Source organism: Phascolarctos cinereus, unplaced genomic scaffold (assembly GCF_003287225.1).
Source record: "Phascolarctos cinereus isolate Bilbo 61053 unplaced genomic scaffold, phaCin_HiC Scaffold_726;HRSCAF=1367, whole genome shotgun sequence".
In the NCBI taxonomy this organism is placed as follows: Eukaryota; Metazoa; Chordata; class Mammalia; order Diprotodontia; family Phascolarctidae; genus Phascolarctos; species Phascolarctos cinereus.
The window spans coordinates 33,567,452-33,590,873 of record NW_027556098.1 but is presented as its reverse complement, the minus strand read 5'-3'; the positions used below and the strand labels follow the sequence as shown (position 1 = coordinate 33,590,873).

Genomic DNA, 23,422 nt, shown 5'->3' with positions numbered 1-23,422 from the left:
AGAGGTAATATGTAAGCCTAGGTCTTTTGACTCCAGAACCAGTCCTTTTCCTATTCTACCACATAATTAGATAGAAGCTGTGTTCCTCTTACTTCTCCATCATGCCCCCAGAAACCTACTCTTTGGGAACTTCATCCTTCTGCAAGACAGAATCAGATGCCTTGGCATTTCCCTCCTCATCCGTATCTCTGCCCCTCTCAAGGCAGGGTGCTGAAGTGAGCTCTAAAACCTCCATTTAAATAGGGGCCAAGCCAGCCATCTCTCCATGTCTCACTCGGCTGCACTCCTTCAATTTCTCTGTCACCCCCTATGCCAGATCCATCCCTCCCCTCCCTCCCCCCAGCTCTTCAGTTTCCTTTTGTGTATGATCTTCCTCCATTAGACTGTAAGCTCCTTGAGCTTTTCATATTTGTATTCCCGAAGTTTAGCAATTTAGGCACACAGCAGGCACTTAATAAATGTTTACTGACCAACTGACTTGCCCAGGGTCATACAACTAGTAAAGTGACCAAGGAAGGATTTGAACTCAAGTGTCTCTGATTCTAACAGCTAAGTTGACCTTTCACTCTGCAAAGCATAGGTTCTTGACATACTTTATCATTATATGATTTTGATACCTATTGTTTATAGGTTCTGGGATTAGATGCTCCTCCTAATAGACTGCCTCCAGTAAAAAAAAATTTCACCAGCACACAAGATTTTATCTATCTTAACCTGAACATGATTCCTATAGTAGAACACACCATTCCTAACAAAATATCAGACAATATAAAGGTCCTGCTAAATTTAAAAGGAACACTGTTACCAGATAGGCAACATACCTTTTGATTTGTTGAGATACAGCCCAAAGAAAGCTCAGTTCAGGTAATCTGGACATCCTAGAACATGCATATAAGATGTTAAGGACTGTGAACTGAAAAAGTATGGGAATTTGCTACCCTCTATGGCCATGTTCTCCAAAATGGAAGCTAGGGTGGGAGAGGATTCCCTTATCCTAGGATTGTTGACAGACTGACATCTAGGGCCGTGTAATTCACTAAGAGAAGGTAGAAAGATGAGTTACATCCCATTCCTGTTGTGATAGCCAATCCTGGGTCTTGTCTTCAACATAACTACACCTGCTTCCATCTCTTAACAGTCCCTCACTGACGCCCCCCACTTTCTCTTCTGTGCCTGCTCCAAACCTTCTGCCTTCACAGCCACACTATGGCCCCTCAGGGTTCCAAGGCATACACAGCAAAAATTGTGCAGTAGCCATTGGGAAAATTGTACCCTTGACCCTTAACCTACCAGATATGATGGCTGCCACGAACACTTTCCAGCAGACCCTGAGCTGGTGAAGTGACCTGTGAATAAGAGTGCTGCCTCATCCTCACTGTTTATACAGTGCTTACTATGTGTCAGGCACCATGCTAAGCACTTTACAAATATTACCTCATTTGATTCTCACAACTCTGGGAGGTAGATGCTATCATTATACCAATTTTACAGATGAGAAAACTGAAGCACATAGAGGTTACATGACTTGCCCAGAGTTATACAGCTATAAGTGTTGGAGGTGGGATTTGAACTCTAGTCTTCCTGACTCAAGTCCAAGTGCTGTATTCACTGTGCCACCTAGCTGCCAACCCTGTTTCCCCCAAACCCTTTTCATTTGGGTTGAACAGAGTGAGTCCCAAAAGACTGCCCAGGCAGATACATTATCATCCACATTAATTCTCATTATATTGTCTTTCCCTAAAAAAACCACTGTTCTTTCAACCTGCCTTATTAATGTGGAGGACAGCACCATCTTTTCAGTCACCCAGGTTCTCATAACTTTGGTGTCATCTTTGATGTCTCACTTTCCCCCACCTCACATATCGAATTAATTCCCAAATATTTTCAACTTTTCCTAAACATGTTACATCTATCCCCTTTTCTCTATTCACAAAGCCACCACACAACTTCAGACCTTCATTACCTCTTCCCCAGACCATTACAACAGCCTCCTAATTGATCCTCCTGCCTCAAGTCTCTCCAGATGATATTAAAAAATGTAGTGATAACAATTTACTTGAAGACAGCCTTTAAAGGTACATTTAATTATATGAAGTCAAGTGGTCAAGGTTTTGTCTTTCTTCTTTTTTTTTTTTTGGTAAAAAGAATACGCATATCAGGGGGTCTAATTTTTATTACCCTTCTCAGTCCACTCCGTGGATGTGAACATGTGGTCTACTATGTAAAATCATCTATCAAAGTCAGCTTGTTTCATCAAACATTTTCTTCAAAGATGCCCTTCACACACACAAAAGCTATTTTCATAGGGATTTTGATGGCTAGTCAAAAAAAATCTATTAAGAACTTACTACATGCCTAGCACTATGTTAAGCGCTGAGGATACAAAGAAAGGCAAAAGAGTAACTGCCCTCAACAAAACTGACAGGGCATATGGGTTGGTACTTTAAAATGTCTCTTCAGTAACCTTTTTTGGGTAGAATATTAGCAACCATGATCCTTTACACTCTTTTACAATCTTTGGGATCCCATCTTTGGGATATCTTGAAGATAAATCTTTGAGAACCTGTAAATTGCTTTTGCCTTTAGCATTATCTATTCTACAGATATTTTTGTAAGTTCAGCCATATTTCCTAGGTTCATTTAAGTGTCACTGTCCTTTCTTCACCCAGCACAGCAGATACCAGAGTGGAAAAGTCCCAGGGTAGTAGTGGTCCCCACTATCTTTGCTAATGAGATTAGAACACCACAAAAAATGAAGGCTGACCTACCTCATTTTATTTATGTTTGTTGCCTTCTATGTTCCTCTATAAATGTTACCTGGTGATCAGGCTTAGCTATAGCTAATGCCATAACTATCTTCAGGTTTGTTTTCTTCAACTATCTTTAACTGTTTTGTATGGGGACACTGTTTGTAACCTTCAGTAATCTTCTTCCTTATAGTTATACAAACAAAACAAAACAAAGACATATTTGTATGTCTTCTACTGTGAGTTTGTTATCTTCAGTAATTTCTGGGTTCTTTCAGCTCCTTTACTATGACAAACATGAATGCATGGGTTAACATTCTTTAAGATATGGTGATAGAATCAATGTCTTCACTTTTACATTTTTTAGGTCTAGAATAACAAATTCTTTTGGAGATGATATCCAATCATATGTAGTATCTTCTTGTCATTATCCTTCTTTCTAATTCATCATTGATTTTACCACTGTTCTCACCAGCATAGCTCACAGCAAGTAAGAGTTGGTTACGAAATGATTTCCACGTTAGAAATCAGTTATTTCTTACTTAAGTTCTATAACTGCAATCCAACTCCACTCGCTCTTGATTACCTATATACTCAAATAAAAATTCCTGTTTTGCATACAAAACTCTTCACAACCTGGCACCTACCTATCTTTCCAGCCTTCTTCTCCATTCATTCTACACTGCAGACAAACTGTCCTTAGTAACAACACTCCATCTCTGAATTCTATATCATTATGCAGGATGTCGCTCATGTTTGAAATGCATTCCCTCCTCATCTATACCTCATGAAAGCTTTGATTTTTTTCAAGACTCAAGCTTGTCATGGAATCTCTCTCAATCTTCATCTTGTGCAATAGATATGGATCTATTACATTGAAATTATCTTCATAGTTACTAATTTGCTTGGCAAAATTGCAAAGCAAGGTAACCAATTCACCCATGAAATTGTATCATTTGACTCTGGGGGCACAATAAAACCAACTCTGCCAATTTACTCATTCTCTTCTACAAGAAAAACCTGTGAGTTGCCCATCCTTTTGGGTGCAATTTCTATAAGTCATCTAGTTTCATTAACAGTAAAAATATAGATATGATTAACCCTAATCTTCTAACAGAGTATCAAAATGTTGTCTACTAGATAAAGATCATACATTAAAAATACCAAGAGTTAACACAATATTTGAAAGAATCTAAGAACAATTTATGCTTAACATCTTCCTCCTTTTCCACCATCATCACTTCTCAACTGAAGGAGGCCCAAAAGGACTTAGGACCTTTTTGTATTTTTATGACTTTTACTGGTTGCCATGGCTAAAAAATTCAACATTTAGTTTCCAATCATGTAGCAATAAAACTTTTCATATTCCACTAAAATGATCCATAGAGTGGCCCCAGTGTAGTCCGAATCATTGCTAGTTCAACTAATACTGACACTTACCAGGCTTAGTTTTTGAAAAGCTAAGGCTACCAACTTCCATTCCATGACAAATTACTGAAATAGAATCTTTGTGTAGACACAAAATTACACTGAGGTAAAAATTAACCACCCATAACCACAAAGCCACCCAAACATAAAAACTAACAGTACAATTCTAGCTAAGAATTTTTTGCATAGGTCATATGGGAAGCTACTTGTGCACAAAGTAATTCAACTATGAATTATAGCTTTTTAACATACCATTTTGTCTTCATGAGAATTAATATAGCTAGTTCCTTAAGTAAGTTATTTGCTAAATTTCTTTTTCATCTCTCCCAACCCTCTTTCATATAAATCTGAAGCTTAATCTCAAAAGTCTGAAAAACTTCAAGTATAACAGAGAAACCACTTTGATTTTTTCGAAGGAAGAATGTGGAAGGAAATAAATATCCACAGATTAACATCTAAATTAGCAAATTAAAAATATTTTAATGTAGAATTTGTTACCTGTAAAAGTCCTCCATCATCAAAACGTAGCACTTCTATTATGCTATCCGATTGAATGAATGCTGTGAAAATAAAAACAAGGAAATGTTATTCATAAGAATGCAAATTAAATGTCAATTTATAATTACAATCTAGAAATTTGAAGTCATATTCTAAACATAGATTTTATTTGATGGTTCAACATTAATTCATTTTGTAACCATTTAATACAATAATATAACCAGCATAATAATAACACAACCTCAATGATAAGTAGTTTTAATTTTAACTTTCTATCAACCAGGCTTCACAAGTAATGACTAATTTTGTATGAATTTCTCAACTCTGGCAATGACAACCTATGAAACAAAGAAAGTTACAAAATGATTCTTTGTCCTATGCAGCCAACTTCCAATTCTGCACTGATGAAGATAGAAAAGGGGTGCTAATAATCCCCCTTTTTTGGCTGTCTACAAATATTAAACAGCTGCTAGTGCACTAAATGTGAGATCCTTGTACAGGAGCCAACAATTGAGCATTCTACTGGAGGGATTAAAGTATAATTAATCTGGATATTATCACTGAAAATAAAACCAGAAAGCACTTTTGGTAGTAAAGAACTGGAAAGAAAGGAGATGTCCACAGATTAGAGAACAGCTGGTCAGATTAAGAGTGATGAATGTATTAGAATATTACTCTGCCATAAGAAACAGTGACTATGATGAATACTGAGAATCATGGAAAGATTTATATAAACTGATGCAGAGCAAAGTAAACAGAGCCAAGAAAACACTACACGCAACAATTACAATAATGCAAACAGAACTACCATAAAAGAACTGAAAGTAAATGCTAAAAAAACTATAAAGAAGAATGGCTCCAAAGAAAAGATACCTGACGACACTTCCCCTTACTCCTTTGCCAAGGTGGAAGGTCTGTGAATATGAATATTACATATTTTTTCAATGTATTGAAAGGTTTTGCCGATTGTTTTTCTCTTCCTCTTCTTTAAGAAAAAAATCTTTGTTAAAAGAAATGGTCTTTGGGAAGGTGGGGAGGAAGAGTTACAGAAGGAAATTTAAGCAGTATAAAAAAAGTGTCAATTTTTTTTTTTTTGGCTAGGCAATAGGGTTAAGTGACTTGCTCAGAGTCACACAGCTAGTAAGTGTTATGTCAATTTTGTTTTTCAAATAAAGAAAATGAAGCCAGAAGCCACAATGAAGTGACAACTAAATGGGGGGAAAAGGTCACAAGTTTGTCCTTGGACCAAAAAAAGAAAGGGTTTGGCAAAGAGTTGGTTTTGTCATGAGTCCAAAGGTAACAACATGTGATGGGCCATTTGGTCACCTCATGTTGCTGTGCTAGTATAAGCATCAGCAAAAAGACCACCATGAAAATAACTATAGTTCATTGTGCCAGTTATCTGTTGCAGATGATGAGGAAAAGAAATTCTATAAGAAGGTCGAGAGCCTTCAGATCAAGTCAGCATATGCCTTAATTTTGGTGACTTCAAAACAAAGATAGGTTAAAAAGGAGAAAAAAATTTGGGAAAGGATTCAAGAGTTAAAAAACAAGAGTATAAATTATACAGAAGTCTTATACCTACATATCTTCAAGTACAAAGGCTAGTAGCATTACACATTCTGAGTATCAAATAAGATCATAAAAAATAGACTGATTTTAACAAGAAATTATTGTTTCTTGGGGTTGTCAGACCACCAACTTATTAAAGCAAAGATAAAAATAAATATCAAACTAGAAGAATAAAAGCGAGAAGAAAATACACGCAATTTAAACTAACTTAAACAAGCAATTGATGAAAAATGGGAAAAGAATAAAAGAACAAATACAAACATTAGCTAAAATTCCTTAGGAAATTAGAATCTATGTAAATTAGTTGACATAATAAAGAGACTGAGAAAGTTTAGGAACTATTTCAACCAACAGAGAGACATGGGAGCCAAACATAATAGCACTTTTGTATATAAACTAATTAATAAACTCTTATGGAAGAGCTCAGTGGATAACTATACTTTGCCTCAGAAAATAGCAAGAAACGGCAGACACAAAGAACAAATTTATGGAAAGGTTGGCAGGAAGCTGAACCAATCTCCCAACTGATACCATCTCCCAAGGGCATTTAAAGATTAAACTGTTAAGATAATATATGAAAAATGTAACAGATGTCTGAAGATTTTTATAAAAAACCCATTCCACTATCAAAGACTGTGAGGTCACTATATTTTGACATATTACAGGTCCTAATATACTACATAAGGAAGTAGAAACAACTAAAGCAAACAAAAGATAAAAAAACAACTACTAAATCAAGTACTGTACATAATGAGACAAAAGAATTTTGAGGACAAAGAGGAATTTCAAAAAGGTAGGACACCAAAAGGTTGGGAAAAATCCTGTGCCTCACATTGAGTGGATTCTTGTAGCAAACTTGTAGGAACACATGGAAAAGAATAGCACAGGATGGGGAGATATAGATGATTTGCCATCTGTATCACTGGAAGGAACATACAGATTCATTTGAGTATTGTTACAAAAAAAAAAGAAAAAGAAAAAGAAAAAAGGTTATAGAGAGAATATAAAGTACCAATCCATATGTCTATTTTCTCACATACACAAAAATCTTTATGGCTATAATAAATGTAGGGAGGGCATTCTTAATACAGGTTTGAGAAAGGAAGAATCAAGCTTTCACATGCAATATTCTACAGCACACGGCATCTTTTTACTCACACAAATGACTAAAAGGTGTACAAAACAAAAAAAACCCACTGTCTTTATTTTTTCTGTACTATAAAATATTTAATACAGTATTCAAAGGTTCTGCATTCTGCAACATCTCAAGTGCATGTTAAAGTCATAAAAATTTTTTTGAAAGATATAAATGTCTTTACAACTTGACCAATGTGAAATATGTTGAATAGGAATGTATGTGTAGAGCCTATATCAGACTGCATGCCATCTTGAGGAGGGAGGTGGGGAGGGAAGGGAAGAAAACTGAAAACTCAAAAGCTTACTGAAGTGATTGTTGAAAACTAAAAATAAATTCATTAAAAATAAAAAAAATAAAAAAGAAAGATATAAATAGAAATTTATTTTGTCCAACTGCCCTCTATTGGTATCATGTGAGGTATAAAAAAAAGGGGAGACATACATGCAACATTGGTGTTTGTCACCATTGTGGTAGATGTGAGAGGCAGCATAATATAGAAGGGCACTGACCTAGGTCAGAATCATAATGCCAACCCTTCATACCTGCTTCTTGGGGAAGTCACTTAACCTCTCAGGGCCTTAATTTCCTCATCTAAACAAAGAATGGGCAGCTAGGTGGCACAGTGGATAGAATGCCAGCTTAGAGTAAGGAAGACTCATCTACCTGAGTTCAAAGCTGGCTTTAGATACTTACTAGTTGTGTGACCCTGGACAAGTCACTTAATCCTGTCTGCCTCAGTTCCTCATCTGTAAAATGATTTGGAGAAAGACATGGCAAACCACTCCAGTATCTCTGCCAAGAAAGCCCCAAATTGTTTTGCAAAGAGTCAGACACAACTGAAATGACTGAACAACAACAAATGGAGGGCTTGTACTAGATGACTTCTAAGGTCCTTTCCAATTCTTTACCTGGGGCAGCTAGGTGACACAGTGAATGGAGCACCACCCGGGAGTCAGGAGGACCTGAGTTAAATCCGGCCTCAGACACATAACACTCATAGCTCTATGACTCTGGGCAAGTCATCCCCAACTGCCTCATAAAAAAACCCCAACTCTACACCTACTATCTATAAGCCCATTTATGATTTATGATCTATGAACCTATGTCTCACATGGAGTTAAAATGGAAGAGAAATTCCCTGTAAATGATGAGGTCAGCCAGTGACGCTACATGAAGATAATTGTTCTAAATGAAATGCACCAATCCTCCCAACTGAGATTTATAATCATTCAAGAGAGTTTGGCCTAACTATCTACACCAGAGGAAAAAAAAGATAGTTGAAAAATGCTTACTGCCCAGACACTGATATGAAGCTGGATAAGCAACCCATAGGTCTGAACCTCAACACCTTTAGCTTAAACAATGAGCAATAGTGAGGTGGGCCCAATATTGAATAAGAGGAGGAAAGAAGGCTAGATCGCTTATAGGAAATTTTGCACTCCTTAATGACACCAAGTTTTCCATGAAATGAAGGCCCCCCCTTTTTTTTATAACAACACTATTCTTCTCATAATGTCAGAGGGCTGAAAATCATGGAATATTCCAGTATCCTCTCAAAAATAAAGATGGGTTACCCAGAAAGGAAATGGAGAAGTGTATGATGAATGTGTGTAGTCTGTGACACATCACCAAACAAGAATTGTACAGGAAATTTAACATAAAAGATGTCAGAGAAACCTTGGAACATATATATTTTTAAATGGGCTAGTTATGTAATGAGAGGTAGGGATAACCAATGGGCAGACTTCAAATGTTTCACTCATATCATGAAGTATCAAGAGAACTTGAAAAACCCCCATAACACTGCACAGATGCCAGAAGGTACCCTGGCAGATATACCAGAGGACATGGGCAAGAATCTTATAGGAAAGAAGTACACTGAAGTGTTAAAATATGAATTATTAGCAGGACTGTCTATATTGTTGTGATCAATGTATCCTTGTCCTTTGGCTCAAGAGGAGATCTTTAATAATAGCATGGGAACATTTCTAAATCTTTCAATAGCTGAGTAGATACCTTTTTTAAAAAACATTTTTTAAAAGTTGGTCAGGCTTTCTCCTTTACACACCCTTTAGAAAGGCACAAAACATTCAAATTTACTTGTAAATGACAAATTTAAAATGGGAAGACTAGTGTCTTTTTATATCTGTAAAACACATATGTATGCACATATGTGTATCTGTGTGTACATGCACACATATATCCTCATGTTTTGTTGTCTCTCCCACTCATCTTCTCACTGATGCTCTGAACAATCCTATGAGAAATTCAGAGAAGGTAGACTATGACAAAGATTCGGATTCTGTGGTTCTGAGAGGCTAACCCGCAAGGTCATATTAGTAATAAAGAGCAGACATGACTAGAATCCAGTTTTCTGAATTCACATCTTTCTTTTTCTTTTAAGCAATATATTTTGATGTAATTGTTTGCAAATAAACACTTCCGTCTTCTTATAGTGTTCCCTCTTTTAAACAGTCAAGCAAACTCACCTAACAAAATTGGAGCTGATAGTACATATTACACTCTTACAGTACAACATTTCTTAAGAAAAAATTCAGCTTAGCTGTGTGAGCTGGAGTGAGACAGACCCCAAACTAGAAACAACACTGTGAGGAATCTTGTTTTATAGTACTTATCCCTGTTGATTCCACTGTAATTATATTTACTTCTTCTGGTTTTTTCTTTCTACATTAGTTCATATAAGTCATTCCTCATGGCATAAAAATGTTTAATTATATTCATATGACAGTTTATTCAGCAATTCCTTAATTGTTGGACACATAATTTGAATCCATATTTTTGTTAGCACAAATGGTGTTACTACAAATATTTTGCCATATATGAGACTCACTGGAAAAGACCCTAATGTTGGGAAATACTGAAGTAAGAAGGGGACAGCAGAGGATGAGATGGAAAAATAGTGTCATGGAAACAACAAACATGAACTTGGACAGACTTTGAGAGACAGTGGAGAACAGAAGGCCCTCATGTGCTATGGTCCATGGGGTCACAAAAAGTTGGATATGACTAGTTAACAACAGTATATGAGACACTTATTTCTACCTTTTTAGTTATATAAACCAAACAGTAAGGTCACTGGATCAAAGAGTATGCATAGTTTAGTCACTTTTCTGGCATAGTCCAGATGGTATATTTATGTGCTGGTCAGTCTTCCCACAATCCCTTTAATATTGAATTTCTATTTCTTTTACTACTTTTGCAAATTAAGTGAGTGGAAGGTAATACCTCAGTCTTGTTTCACGTTGCTTTTCTCTTATTATCCATAATTCAGAATATTTTTTCATATGGTTGATGATAGTTTGCATCTTTTTGAAAATCATCAATTCATATCTTTTGACTATCAGAAAGCAATTCAGGTTTTATATATGTGTGGATTCCCTAGAAATTTTGGATATCACATTTTTATTAGAGACATTTGATTCAAAATTTGGGAAAAGAAACCAATTACTTTTCTTATTCTAAGCTTTATTGTTTTTGTTCATACAAAAACTCAAATTTTAAGTAAACAAAACTGTCTCTGTCCTATAGTCACCTGTTTGACTATAAATTTTCCTTTCTCAAGAGAATTGTGAAAATTGTGAATGTCCCATCTCCTTTAGTACTTTGTGGGGCAGCTAGGTGGCTCAGTGGATAGAACACCGGCCCTGGATTTAGGAGGACCTGAGTTCAAATCCGGCCTCAGACACATAACACTTACTAGCTGTGTGACCCTGGGCAAGTCACTTAACCCCATTGCCTAACCAAAAAACAAAAAAAAGAAAATAGTACTTTGTTCATTTTGCTACATAACCTTTTCCTTTAGATTCTCCATCTGGCATTCAACTACTGAAATATGTTCATTTCAGACTATCTTCTGGTAGATGCTTTCGAATGATTATAAGAGTTCTTGTCCAACCGAGTACCTTCACCCCTGTGGTTTCTGTGCAAAGATTTATCACATGCTCAGTTGTTGTCTTGCCTACTTCTAGATCTTGCTTATCAATCCACTGGTCTACAGATTTCTATTTTTTTTTAAACCAGAATCAAATAGGTTTGGAAATTACTGATTAATAGTTTGGGATCTGTAGCATTAGCTCTTATTCAATCTTTTTTTTTTTTGAGAGGACAGAAGTATTATTTACCTCAAAATACTTGTCTTTTTGTTTTTCTGCAGAAATATTATTTTGTGTTTTCTTGGTAGTTTGGCACAGCAATGAAGCTGCAGATAAATTTTGGTAGTACTTCTAAATCTGCATAGTCTAGTCAGGAAAATCGAATATCCTTCCAATTATTTATTCCTTATTTTTATAAAGACTTCTTATAGTATATACATATGTATATGACTAACACCCAGGTATTTTGTGCATTGTTACTTCAAAATTAAAATCACTTTGTTTTTTCCTCCTTGTTTCTATTAGTGTGCAAATGTGCAAAAATGCTGATGAATTTTGTAAATTTATTCTGCATTCTGCTACTTTGATTTGGTTTTTTCCCCTCAGTTAATTTCTTCATTGATTAAGCAAACTCTCATCTATTCATTGTAAATTCATCTTGTTTATTTTAACAGTTTGTTCTTCCATTCTCTGAATTTTGATCAAATTAGCATAGGGAAATTTAGACAATATAAAGTAAAACAATACATACAATAACAACGTGTCACTGTGTTAAACAAAAGAACAACAAAAAAAGTGAAGGTAGCAAAATTATAAAGAACAACCATGGCTCAAAGGAGATATGGGAACACATTCCTACCCCTTTGTAGGGGTGGAAGGTCTATAAGTATTATTTATTACATATGTTTTTGGATTTTTTTCAATGTACATCAGTACACAGTTAATTGTATAATCAGTTTGTTCTGACTGCTAAATGTACAATTGCTAATGTACATGAGTTATGTTCGTTTTTTCCCCTTTTTATTTTTGTCTTTAAAAAAATATTATTTGGGGGCAGGTAGGTGGCACAGTCGATAGAGCACTGGCCCTGAAGTCTGGATGACCTGAGTTCAAATCCGGCCTCAGACCAAACACTTGACCCTTCCTAGCTGTGTGACCTTGGGCAAGTCACTTAACTCCAATTGCCTAAAAGCAAAATAAATAAGCAAATGAATAAACAAACAAATAAATGAATAAATAAATAAATAAATAAATAAATAAGTAAATGAGAGTTAAAAAAAAAAGTATTATTTGTTATATGGGACCACACTCTGAGAAAAGGAAGAAAATGGGAAAACTACGGCCATAGGCAATTAAAAACATAAAAAACCCAACAAAATGGAAACTCCTGGATATTTGCTTTTGCTATATTTCTTATACAGTGAGAGTGTTAATTTCTGGTTTCTTTTTAAGCATTCTGTCTTCTCTGCCATTTTATTGGCAATTTCAGTTAATCCATAAAGTTACAATTAAGTTTAATTCTTTCTTCACCATTCCATTTTTTTCTTCTTTTAAATTAGAATTAATCTTTGTGATTTTCCTTACCGTAATCTAATCCCAGTTTCTTCCCACAGAATCCTCACTGTTACCACCACAAACCCGGATTATCTTTTTTTTTTTAACCCTTCCCTTTCCCAGGCCAGATAAAAATGTAGTTCAGAATCCTCTCTATTCCCTGTCTCCTGCCCCCAATTTCTGTTTTTTAATATGAATTGCATTTACGTGTGGCATTGCTTTCAACAAAATGTTAGTTTATTAATTCATCTCCATGTTCATTTCTTCCTCCTTCCAGACATTACAATTAGACACCTCTGATGTCCTGCACTCTTCACATCAACCCTTTACAATATTACCCAATTGGACTTAAATACTATCTGAAGATCTACCACAGTTGTCAGTTATGTAAGAACTTAAATTCTTTCTGCCCAGGGAGGAAGTGTGATACAGCAGAAAGAGTGCAGAATTTAGATTCAGAAGATGTGGTTTTGAATCTTACGTCAGCCACTTAATAGCTATGTGACTTTGGGCAAATAACATCTCTCTGGGCCTCAGGATTGGACTACAGGACTTTAAAAGTCCCTCTTGCAGTTCTTGTCCCTTCATGTTCTCTGTATTCTCCCTTGATGAATTTCATGTAAGATAACACTTCTAGTAGACTCTGTGAACCTCTCCTTTACTCTCCCATACAAGTATATAATTCTAGACTTTCCTCCAATACCATTTCTCCTTTTCTTATCTCTGACATTCATCTGTGAACTCCTTTTCCCAGAAATACTGGCAATGTAACATGGTGAAATGGGCCCTAGATTTGGAGTCAGAAACCCAAGGTCTGCCTCTCCTCATCACCTGATCATCCAATCACTCTATTCCTCTGTACTCCACATAATTTGTCTGATAAATGAGATTTGGACCAGAGAATCTTCAAGGTCTCTTCATTCTTCACCCCTCTTTTTGGCCTCTTGCTTGAATGATTCTGTCAGGGTTAAGTTCCCTACTTCCCCTCACCTCATTCCTACTTCCCTGTTCCACATTCCTCCTTCTTTATTGAGGAATTTAGAAAATATCTTCATTTTATTGGTCCTAAAGATCAATGGTGTCAAACTCAAATAGAAACAGGGCTACTAATCCATACATAAGGACCTCTGCAGGGGGCACACTGACAGTTTTTAACACTAATTTTTTTCTATTTTATTGTAATTTTATTTATTTTACTGAATACTTCCCAATTACATTTTTATCTGGTTTGGGCTGAAATCAGTAATGTTACAGAGTTGCATCTGAAACCTCTGTATAGATAAAAGGGCAGCCTCCCATCCGAATTATACTGGCTTTGCCTCAGGTTGAGCCCCAGAGTATCCGGGCCTTCAACTACATACAGCTACCCCACTGCAGACCTATAGTCTGTACACTGAGATTGTAGGACTCTTTTCATCAGGACTCCACAGCTCTGAAACCACAGATCTATTAACTTTTTCTCCCACCTCACTCCATCACACCACTAATTTTATTTATTTCTTAATTCATGACCTTTGCCCTCGAATGTTCCCTCTTTGTTTTCTTCAAGACTCTAGAACAAAGAAAGACTTCTAAAAGGGAAAACCGTTTTTCTTTGGCTCATTTCAAGTAAGATTGTTTTTGGATTTTACTCATAACTCCCCTTTCTTCCTTCTTTTTATATGAATAACTTTCATATGTTACATCCCATTTTAAGAACACCCCAAGTAATTTTTCTTCTTCTTCAAGGGTCTATTATTTTATCCCCTTTTAAGCTCTGCCCTAGAATGTTTTTTATTTTCTCAATACCACTCAAAAAAGGTAGAAGTTTTAAAATAGTCTTGTCTCATCTTTGAAGCACTGATTTATTTACTTTTCATGTTACCTGGTCTTAAGTTTCTTTTATTTCTTGAATTTCAGCTGGACATTATGCCTCCCTTTTGCTGAAAATCCATTTTGATTTAGAAGTGTGATTTGGGAGTACAAACCCATTTTTTTTGCTATTGGGACTATTCAAAAACACTTCATTTAATTTCTCACAGAAATAATTTATACTATCCTTTACATGTGAAGATCTTCTCCTTCTAGCTGGTTGCAAGATTTGTTGTGTAAAAGTTCCATAACTTGACTGTTAGATTTCTGGGTAAGTTCATCTTGAAGTTTTTTCTCTTTTTCAATGATCAATAATTATAACAATTTATACTTTGTATAATTTGCATTCTTTTTATAATTTTAAATGATTTTAAATAATCTTAAACTTTAGTATGATCACTTTAAGTATGGCATTTTCCTAAGATTACCTCAACTCATTTCTAGCTTCAAAATCAACTGACTTGGCTTGGAGAGAGGTATTTCAATTTTCTTCTATTTTTATTTTGTTCTGATGTTCATTCTTCCAAATCTGATCTTTTCCAGAAAATCTGAGAAAAATTTCTATTATTTGTCTTAACATTATTTTTGCTAATTAACATAATTTGATTTTTACTCTTACTTCTTCCTTTAATTATTTTAATGATTTTCTAAATCATGATAGAGGATCTTGTAGTTTATCCGTTATTGTTTTTGGGCGTCTTGTGGTTACAGTATTTTCCCTCCTTTCTGATGTCTAAACATCATGTCTTTTTATTCTATATTATGTAGTCATTGTAGTAAGGTCTCCTTTTGGTTATTAATTTTCCCTGAGTTTTCTCTACTGATAAGGTTTTCCTTGACTACCTACTTTGGTGAATTTTGTTTTCTCATTTGGTTGCTATCCTCCCACAGGTCTAAGTATGAGTTCCTCTCATTGATTTTCTTTCTTTTTACATTTGTGTGTGTGTGGGGGGGGGGGGCAATTGCCCAGAGTCACACAGCTACTGAATGTTATATGTCTGAGGCCACATTTGAACTCAGGTCCTCCTGACTCCAGGGCTGGTGCTCTATCCTTTGTGCCATCTACCTGCACCCCTTCTCACTGATTTTCAAAGTTATGACTATCATACTTTTTTTACACTTTGCCCCTGACTCTCTCTTTACAAAGAGGAGGTAAAGGGGAATAAAAGAAAACAGAAACAATATTAGTAATCTATAACTGAAGTGGTGTGATGTTTCCCTTCTGCTTACCTAGCCTAGAGACCCTGATCAATGGCTTTTACTCTCTCTTTCAGCCCCCTACTTCACAATCCACCCTTCAAAACTCAAGTTGGTTTTGCCTGGGACCATTTCCTCAACTTTACCTTTCTGTCCCTAACTATATCCCTGCTCAATTTAATGTATTTCTACATCAAACGGCATGTGCACGTTTGCTCAATGTTTCCTTTGCCAGGACCAAATAAGAGTTATGTTAATGAAATGGTCAATATATCACCCTACCCCAAATGCATATTTTTTTCTTGGTTCTATGCCTTTTTCTCCTCTCTTGTGGAATGGCATATAAACCAAGATTTCCTTTTCTTGAGAATAGCTACAGCATTATCTTGTTTTCTTAACTGTGGTTCCATAGGATTTGATTCTTTTTTTCCGGCTACGTGAAGTATTTTTTTCTTTGAAGTAGAAATTCCAGATTTTAGCTATGACATTCTTGGGTGTTTTGAAATTACAGTCTCTTTCAGGAGGTGCCTGGTGAATTCTTTTTATTTTTCACTTTGCCTTATCATTTCTTGAAATACAATAATACAGTTTTTCTTGTTTGGTTATGTTTTTCATGATATCTGATGATGTTGAAGTTTTCCTCCCAACCTCTTTTCCAATTAGTTGTTTTTTTAATAGTAGATAGTTTACATATAATAATATATTTTGTTGCTTTACTGGATCATTGAGTTCTTCATTTTCTTTATTCTGCTGACTACCTGGAATTGACTACTTGGGTAAAATTTTTTATATTTATTCTATGCTACTTATTCTCTTTCCAATTTTATTTTTACTAAAGAACTCTAATGGCTGTACAATGGATAGAATACTGAACCCAGACAGAAATAATGAAGTTTCTTCTGGCTGTAGGCACTTGCTAGCTATGTGACCCTGGAAAAAAGTCCCTTACCTGTCTCCCTTAGTTTCCTCATCTGTAAAATGGGGATAATCACACCTACCTCCAAGGGTTGCTGTGAGGATAAAATAGTGCTATATAAATGCTAGTGCTTATTAATAATTTGATTTTTTTCCTTCTCTTGCTTCATTTTTTTCATGCAGTCTTGAGAGTTCACTGTAAGCAAGATATTCTTTTGTTCTGATGCTTTTTCTTGTACTTATAGTAGAGATGTCATCTTCTGCATTTACCTCTTAGGCTCCTTTTATAACTCATAGTTTTTCTTCATTTTTCTCAGAATTTATTTGTTTACTCTTTTTCTAATCCCAGTTCCTGGGTTGGGACTGTGTGCAAGGACATACTCTTTACTCCTTCCTCACTTAGATAGAGTGGGTAGCCCCTTCCAGTCTTATCCGTCCACAGTGAGCATTAGTACTACACTACAGCAGTTCAGGATGGGGTAATCAGGATCAGGCCCCACCCTCTGCTGCAAATTTTGCCAGAGTCTCCTATCAAATGGCCAAAGTAACCAAATGCAGATCTATCTCTGTCTTTTTTTTTTCTTTTGTTTGTTTGTTTTTGCTCACCAGTGGGGCTAAGTGACTTGCCCAGGGTCACACAGCTAGTAAGTGTTATGTGTCTGAGGCTGCATTTGAACTCAGGTCCTCCTGAATCCAGGGCTGGTGCTCTATCCACTGCGCCACCTAGCTGCCCCTCTGCCTTCCTTTCCTTGCACAATCACCCACTGTGAGCTCCTCAAACCCTACTCCAGCATGGGCTGCTTAGGCACTACACCAACCCCCTCCCTAAGCAGACAACTACTGTGAGCAGGTCCTTTGCCTTGCCATAGCTTTAAGAAGAACACTGACTTTAGGCCTTTTGGAGGCCCCAAAGCGTATATCATCCACCTGGCCCTGGAACCCTGCATAGTGACCTAGGAGAGTCTGGTTCCATCCCCTGCGACAGTCGAGATCTCACAGGCTTCAAGCCCCATATTCCAGTGACTGGGCTGCATTAAGGCCTCTCTCATGCATCACTGATCACAGTACCCAAAAGTTTCTTGGCTATTTTCTTGTGCAGTCCTAGACTGAATAAAGAAGCTTACTGGTATTTCCCCTAGGTTTATTCAATCATCGTTTCCTTTGGTGCCATTTGAAATCTTTGCTAGGGTATTTGCCACAAAGCTGGACTGATCTTTTATGTCATCATCTTAAATGGATTTATTCCTCTTTGTTGCTTATTCTACTCGTTGAATTCCTTTTATCAAGTGATAGAAGGTAGGCAGCCTTTGATAGACCTCTCACTCAATCAGTCACTAAGTTAGATGTCTTTAAGGTCCTTTTAAAATTCTGAGATTTAAAAAAAAGGCATCTTGCTTTCACCTGAAAATACTGTTTCCAGCAAATGACCACAAGAAATGTAAAATGATAAAAAATAAAATTCACATAGATTCTTCCATAAAAGCTATTGGGGCCTAAAGCTACTACTGTAATCTATGGTATTTCTAACATTGTAAATTCTATCCAAATCTCCCTTTCCACAAGACTGACTAGAACAGCTGCATTCTTTCTTTTTTCCTCCTCTTGCCATCTCAACAGCTACTTAATACCTTCTCCCTTAGACTATTCCCTAGACACAGAAAATACAGGTGCTTTGCCTGGAGGCAAAACAATCAATAAACATTTATTAAGCATACTTACCATATGCTACGCATTGTCCTAGGCAAGGAGATACAAAAAGACTAAAATTCCTCAAGGAGCTTACAATCTGATGGGGAGACAACGTGCAAAGAAATACATACAAAGCAAGCTAATATAGAGTATTAACAGGAAATAATTAACAGAAAGAAGGCACGAGAATTAAGAGGGGGTTGGTAAAGGCTTCCTGTGAAATATGAAATTTTAGTTGGGACTTAAGCCAGGGAAGTCAATAGGCAGAACTGAAGAGGAAAAAAGTTCCAGGCATGGCAGGCAGCCAGAGAAAATGGCTGGAGATGAGAGATGGAGGAAACATCTAGGAGGCGAGGTCATTGGATCAAAGAGTAGGGTATAAAGAAGACTGGAAAGGTAAGGAGTTAGGTTAGGAAAGGCTTGGCATGGCAAACACAGCATTTTGTATTCAATCCTGGAGATAATTAAGAGCCACTAGAGTTTACTGAGTAGAGGAGTGACATGGTTGGACCTGAGCTTTAGGAAAATCACTTTGGTGGACAAATGGAGGATGGATTGGAGTGAGGAAAAACTTGAAGCAGGCGGAACCACCAGCACACTATTGCAATAGTCAGGGCCTGAGGTGATGAGGGCCTAGACTAGTATAGTGGCATTGTCAGAGGTAAGAAGGGAACATATTCAAGACATATTGCAAAGGTAAAATCGATAGGCCTTGGCAATAGATTGGATGTGGGGGTGAAAGATAGTGAGGAGTTGAGGATAAGTCTTATGTTGCGAGCGTGAGAGCCTGGGAAGATGGTGTTGCCTTCTCCCATACTAGGGAAGGTAGGGTAGGGGGAAGGTTTAGGGGGAAAGATAATGATTTTGTTTGGACGTGTTTAGTTTAAGTTGTCTACTACACATCCACTTTGAGAAAACAATTCTTCCCTACGCTGATTTGAGAATAGAAGCAACGTAAGTTCAGAGCTTAGGTTGTGAAGCACATATTTGGACATAGAAGATCTAAGAGTGTATAGCTATTTCAAGTTCATTTTGCTCAAAATTCAGCATACATACCTTACTGAGTCAAATCAAGAAGCATTTATTAAGTGCTTATTATCTGTCAGGAATTGTGCTAAGGACTAAGGATATAGAGAAAAAAGACACAATCTCTGCTCCCAAGGAACTCACACTCTAATGGGGAAGACCACATACAAAAAATTATGTACATTTGAGATAATATAAAGAGTAGCTATATGGAAGGTACTATGAAAAGGGAAAGCACTACTGGCTGGAGGTACCAGGAAAGGCCTCTTGAATTAGGCAGGATTTGGACTGAGTCTTCAAGTAAGTCAGGGAAACTAAGGGGTGAAGGTGAGGGGGTAGAGCATTACAGGCATGTGGGGCAGCAAGTACAGAGGGACAGAAACAGAAGCTGAAGTGGTATGTTCAAGAAACCGCAGGTAAGTAGGTCAGTGTTGCTGGAATACAGAATGCACGGAGAAGAGTAAAGTGTAAGAAGACTGGAATTAGAAAGGGGCCAGAGCTTGAGAAGCTTTAAATATCAAAGGTGTTAACATTTGACTTTGAAGGTAATAGGTAGCTACTGGAGATTAGTGAAAGGGGGTAAGGAAGGGTTGACATGGCCAGACCTACACTTTAGAAAAATAACCTTGGCAGCTGAGTGGAAGATGAATCAGAATGGGGATAGGCTTGTGGAAGCAACACCAAATAGAGGCTATTGGCAACGGCACAAATAAGAGAGGATAAGGACTTGAACTAGGGTTGTGACTGTGTGATCGGAAAAAAAGAGAAGTTATGAAGGTAGAAATTATGAGATCATGCAGACGAGTGAAATGAGGAGGAGTGAAGGATAAGACCAAGACTGTGGGTCTGGGTGGCTAAGAGGATAGTAATGCCCTCTACAATTATCAAGAAGTTGAGAAGAGGGGCGTGTTTTGAGAAAAAGATTATAAGTTGTCTTGTACATGTTAAATTCAAGATGCCTATGGGATATCCAATATGACATGTTCTAAAAGCAAGCTGGTAATTTGGGCCTGGAGCTCAGGAGATAACAGTTGAACCCGTGAGAACAGATGAAATCATCAAGTGATCATCTCCATCTTCTGGCTTCCCTGGTTTCCTTAAAGTCCCAACTAAAATTCCACATTCTACAGGAAGCCTTTCCCAACCCCTCTTAATTCTGGTGCTTCCCTGTTAATTATTCCTATTTATCCTGTATATACCTTGTTTGTACATATTTGCTTGCTTGCCTGCTGTCTTTCCCATTATATCGTGAGTTCCTGACCAGGACAGGGACTGTCTTTTGCCTCTTTTTGTATCCCAGTGTTTAGCACGGTGCTTGAAATATAGCAGAACCTTAACAAATGTTCACTGACTGAGTGACCAAGTGAGTTATTACTACAGAGAAAAAGGGAAGAGAGTCTAGAATAGGTCTGTGGGGAATACCCATAGCTGCTGGGCATGGCATGGATGAAAATCCAACAAAGGAAACTGAGAAGTTGGGCAGATGGGAGAGTCAGGAGAGCTCTGTCAAAAATCCTAGTAAGGAGGTAACCAACATTGTCAAATATTGCAGAGAGATCATGAAAGATCTGGATTGAGAAAAAGCCTAATGGTCTAATCTAATGATTTCACCATTAAGAGATCATTGGTGACTTTGGAGAGAGCAGTTTCAATGTTTTGATTACAGAGAGTTTAGAATGATAGGAAAGAAGTAGAGGCTACTAATGTGGATGACTTTCTGAAAGAGGGTAAGCCAAGGAGAGGCAAGATAAAGGGTGATAATAAGTGGGGATGGTAGGACCAAGGGAGATTTTTTTTTTGTTTTGTTTTGGGGTGAGGGGATTGTTGGCTTGTTTTAGGATGACGGATCTATAGGAATGTTTTCAGCAGCAAGAAAGAAGCCAGTATGTAGGGAGACACTGAAGAGAGGAGGCCCGACTGTGGAACTAATATGCTAGAGAAATGGGATAAAGGGGTGCACACAGAAAGATCAGCTATATAAGAGACCAAACTGAAGAAGGAGATGGTGGGGAAGAGGCCTGAATAATGTAAGTTGAGGAGGGGAGAGGAGAATTTGGGGGTGGGGGTGGGGCAAAGTCCTTAAGTGAGAAGCTGGAAGAAGCAGAAGACATGGAAGGCTTAAGAAGAGATGAGGATGAGAATAGCTACTGTGGGGAGGGAGTTAGGGAATCAATCAGAGAGGAACAGAATGTTCACCTTGCTGCAAGGAAGGCCCAGGTGAGCCTGGATAACATAAATTTGTAGTGTATTCTCCTAAGTAGTGTAGTTTCATGAAGAGGATAAGCATTCTAGAAGATTACCAGGACAGCTTGCTGTAGTAGAAAGACCACTGGATTTGGAGTTGGAAATGTAAGGTTCAAATTCTATCTGTCACTTCCTAGCTGTGTGACCTTGGGCAAGTCACTCAATTTCTTTAGGCCTCAATTCTTTCTCATCTATAAAATGAAGTAAATGAATTCTGGAGTCTCCTTCCCGTTCTAGATCTCATGAACCTGTGCCACACAGATACTTTTATAGGGATGGTTAACAAGGTTAAATTACTCTGAATGATAACTTCTCCAGCTACCTTTTTCCAAGACTGTCATATCCAGTTCCAGATCTCATTTGAATATCTTCTTTTCAATACTTCTTGCTATTCTACCTTTCTGCTACATCTTTACTGATCCTATTTCCTGAGGTCCTAACCTCACTAACCAAAGACCAGTTAATATGCATATGCAGAGTGGAAATACTCAACCAGAACTCTTTTCAACTAATTTAAACATCGTGTCCCAAAAGTCTTAGTGCAGTTACCAATGTTTAAAACTGCTTTAAGATTTTTGCATTGCTCTGTATAGATCTGAAAGCTAGGTACCAAAGAACTAAGCTGGCAATTAAACTGATAAAGCCTTATTTCAACCACCTGGATGGAAATCATCAAACAAATCAGTTCTGGCATGAGAAGGTTTCAACTATGTTTGAAAAATATAATTTAGAATTTACAGAGTATGAAAAGGTACTATCCTCCAGTTAGAGCAGAAGGTTCAAAATATTGGGCATATGTGTGGGTATGCTTTTCTTAACAGCTACATAATACGGAGAAAGGTGCCTTTGTGCAGGAAGCCATAGTTGTGAAAGTCTATTCTAGTATCAAACAGTTCCTACTTGACCAAAGAGAATGGTATTGAAAATGCTGTTTCCATGCAGAAATGTAGTTCAAATGTATATCACTTGCTAGCTTGTGTAGTACATTTGTCACATAAACAGCTATACATGAGGCATCATCCTTCAGTTTCAATCACGTGTATCTTAGGCCACAGTGGGTCCAATCAGTACAAAATAACATGAAAAACTATATTGTCCTCATTTTTAATGAAAAAGCAGTTAATGTATTCCATTAAAATTTTAGTGCATTAAAGTTGCACAGATCAATTTTATAATTTTTAACAGACATTTCCTTTTATTTTTTTCCCCCTCTCCATAGAAAATTTGGGCTCTTTTTCAAAAGTACTCCATAATAATTTTCATATCCTGAAAAATTTGAAGCCATTGTTTCTAGGAGCAATGTGATACAGAATTGTTCCTCTCTATGTAGGTCACTTCTACTGTCACTTCTCCTTACTTCCCTTTCAATCATATTTGTCTTACCTCTGCAGTAGTGCTGAGATTCAGGCATGAGACCCTGGATCAAAAAACTGTCTCCTTTTTATTTTTTAAATATATGGGTCCTGAGTAGCAGCCAGTCTGCCTCCTTTACACAAATATTAGGTGAAGTTATAAATTATATCTTTCACCAGCATACAGGACAGTGTTGGAATTTCTTTTTTGGAGATGATGAAATATTTCTTGAATTCATCTGAAATGAAGATCCTTCCTCTTTTGTAGAGGTTATAAGAAGTCTTTAATCTGTTAGAAGCTAACATAACTTTTCCAGG

At 36.9% G+C, this 23,422-nt stretch overlaps 1 protein-coding gene across 5 annotated transcripts in view; it reads right to left on the bottom strand.

Moving 5' to 3' along the window:
• The window catches only part of TMEM131 (transmembrane protein 131), a 249,718-nt gene that overhangs the window by 161,010 nt on the left and 65,286 nt on the right, over nt 1-23,422 (bottom strand). For all 5 annotated transcript variants that reach the window (XM_078146325.1, XM_078146323.1, XM_078146324.1 and 2 more), the window contains exon 2: nt 4,674-4,735. In XM_078146325.1, coding sequence (XP_078002451.1) covers nt 4,674-4,735 — 62 coding nt within the window. The remainder of the gene's footprint in view (nt 1-4,673; nt 4,736-23,422) is intronic.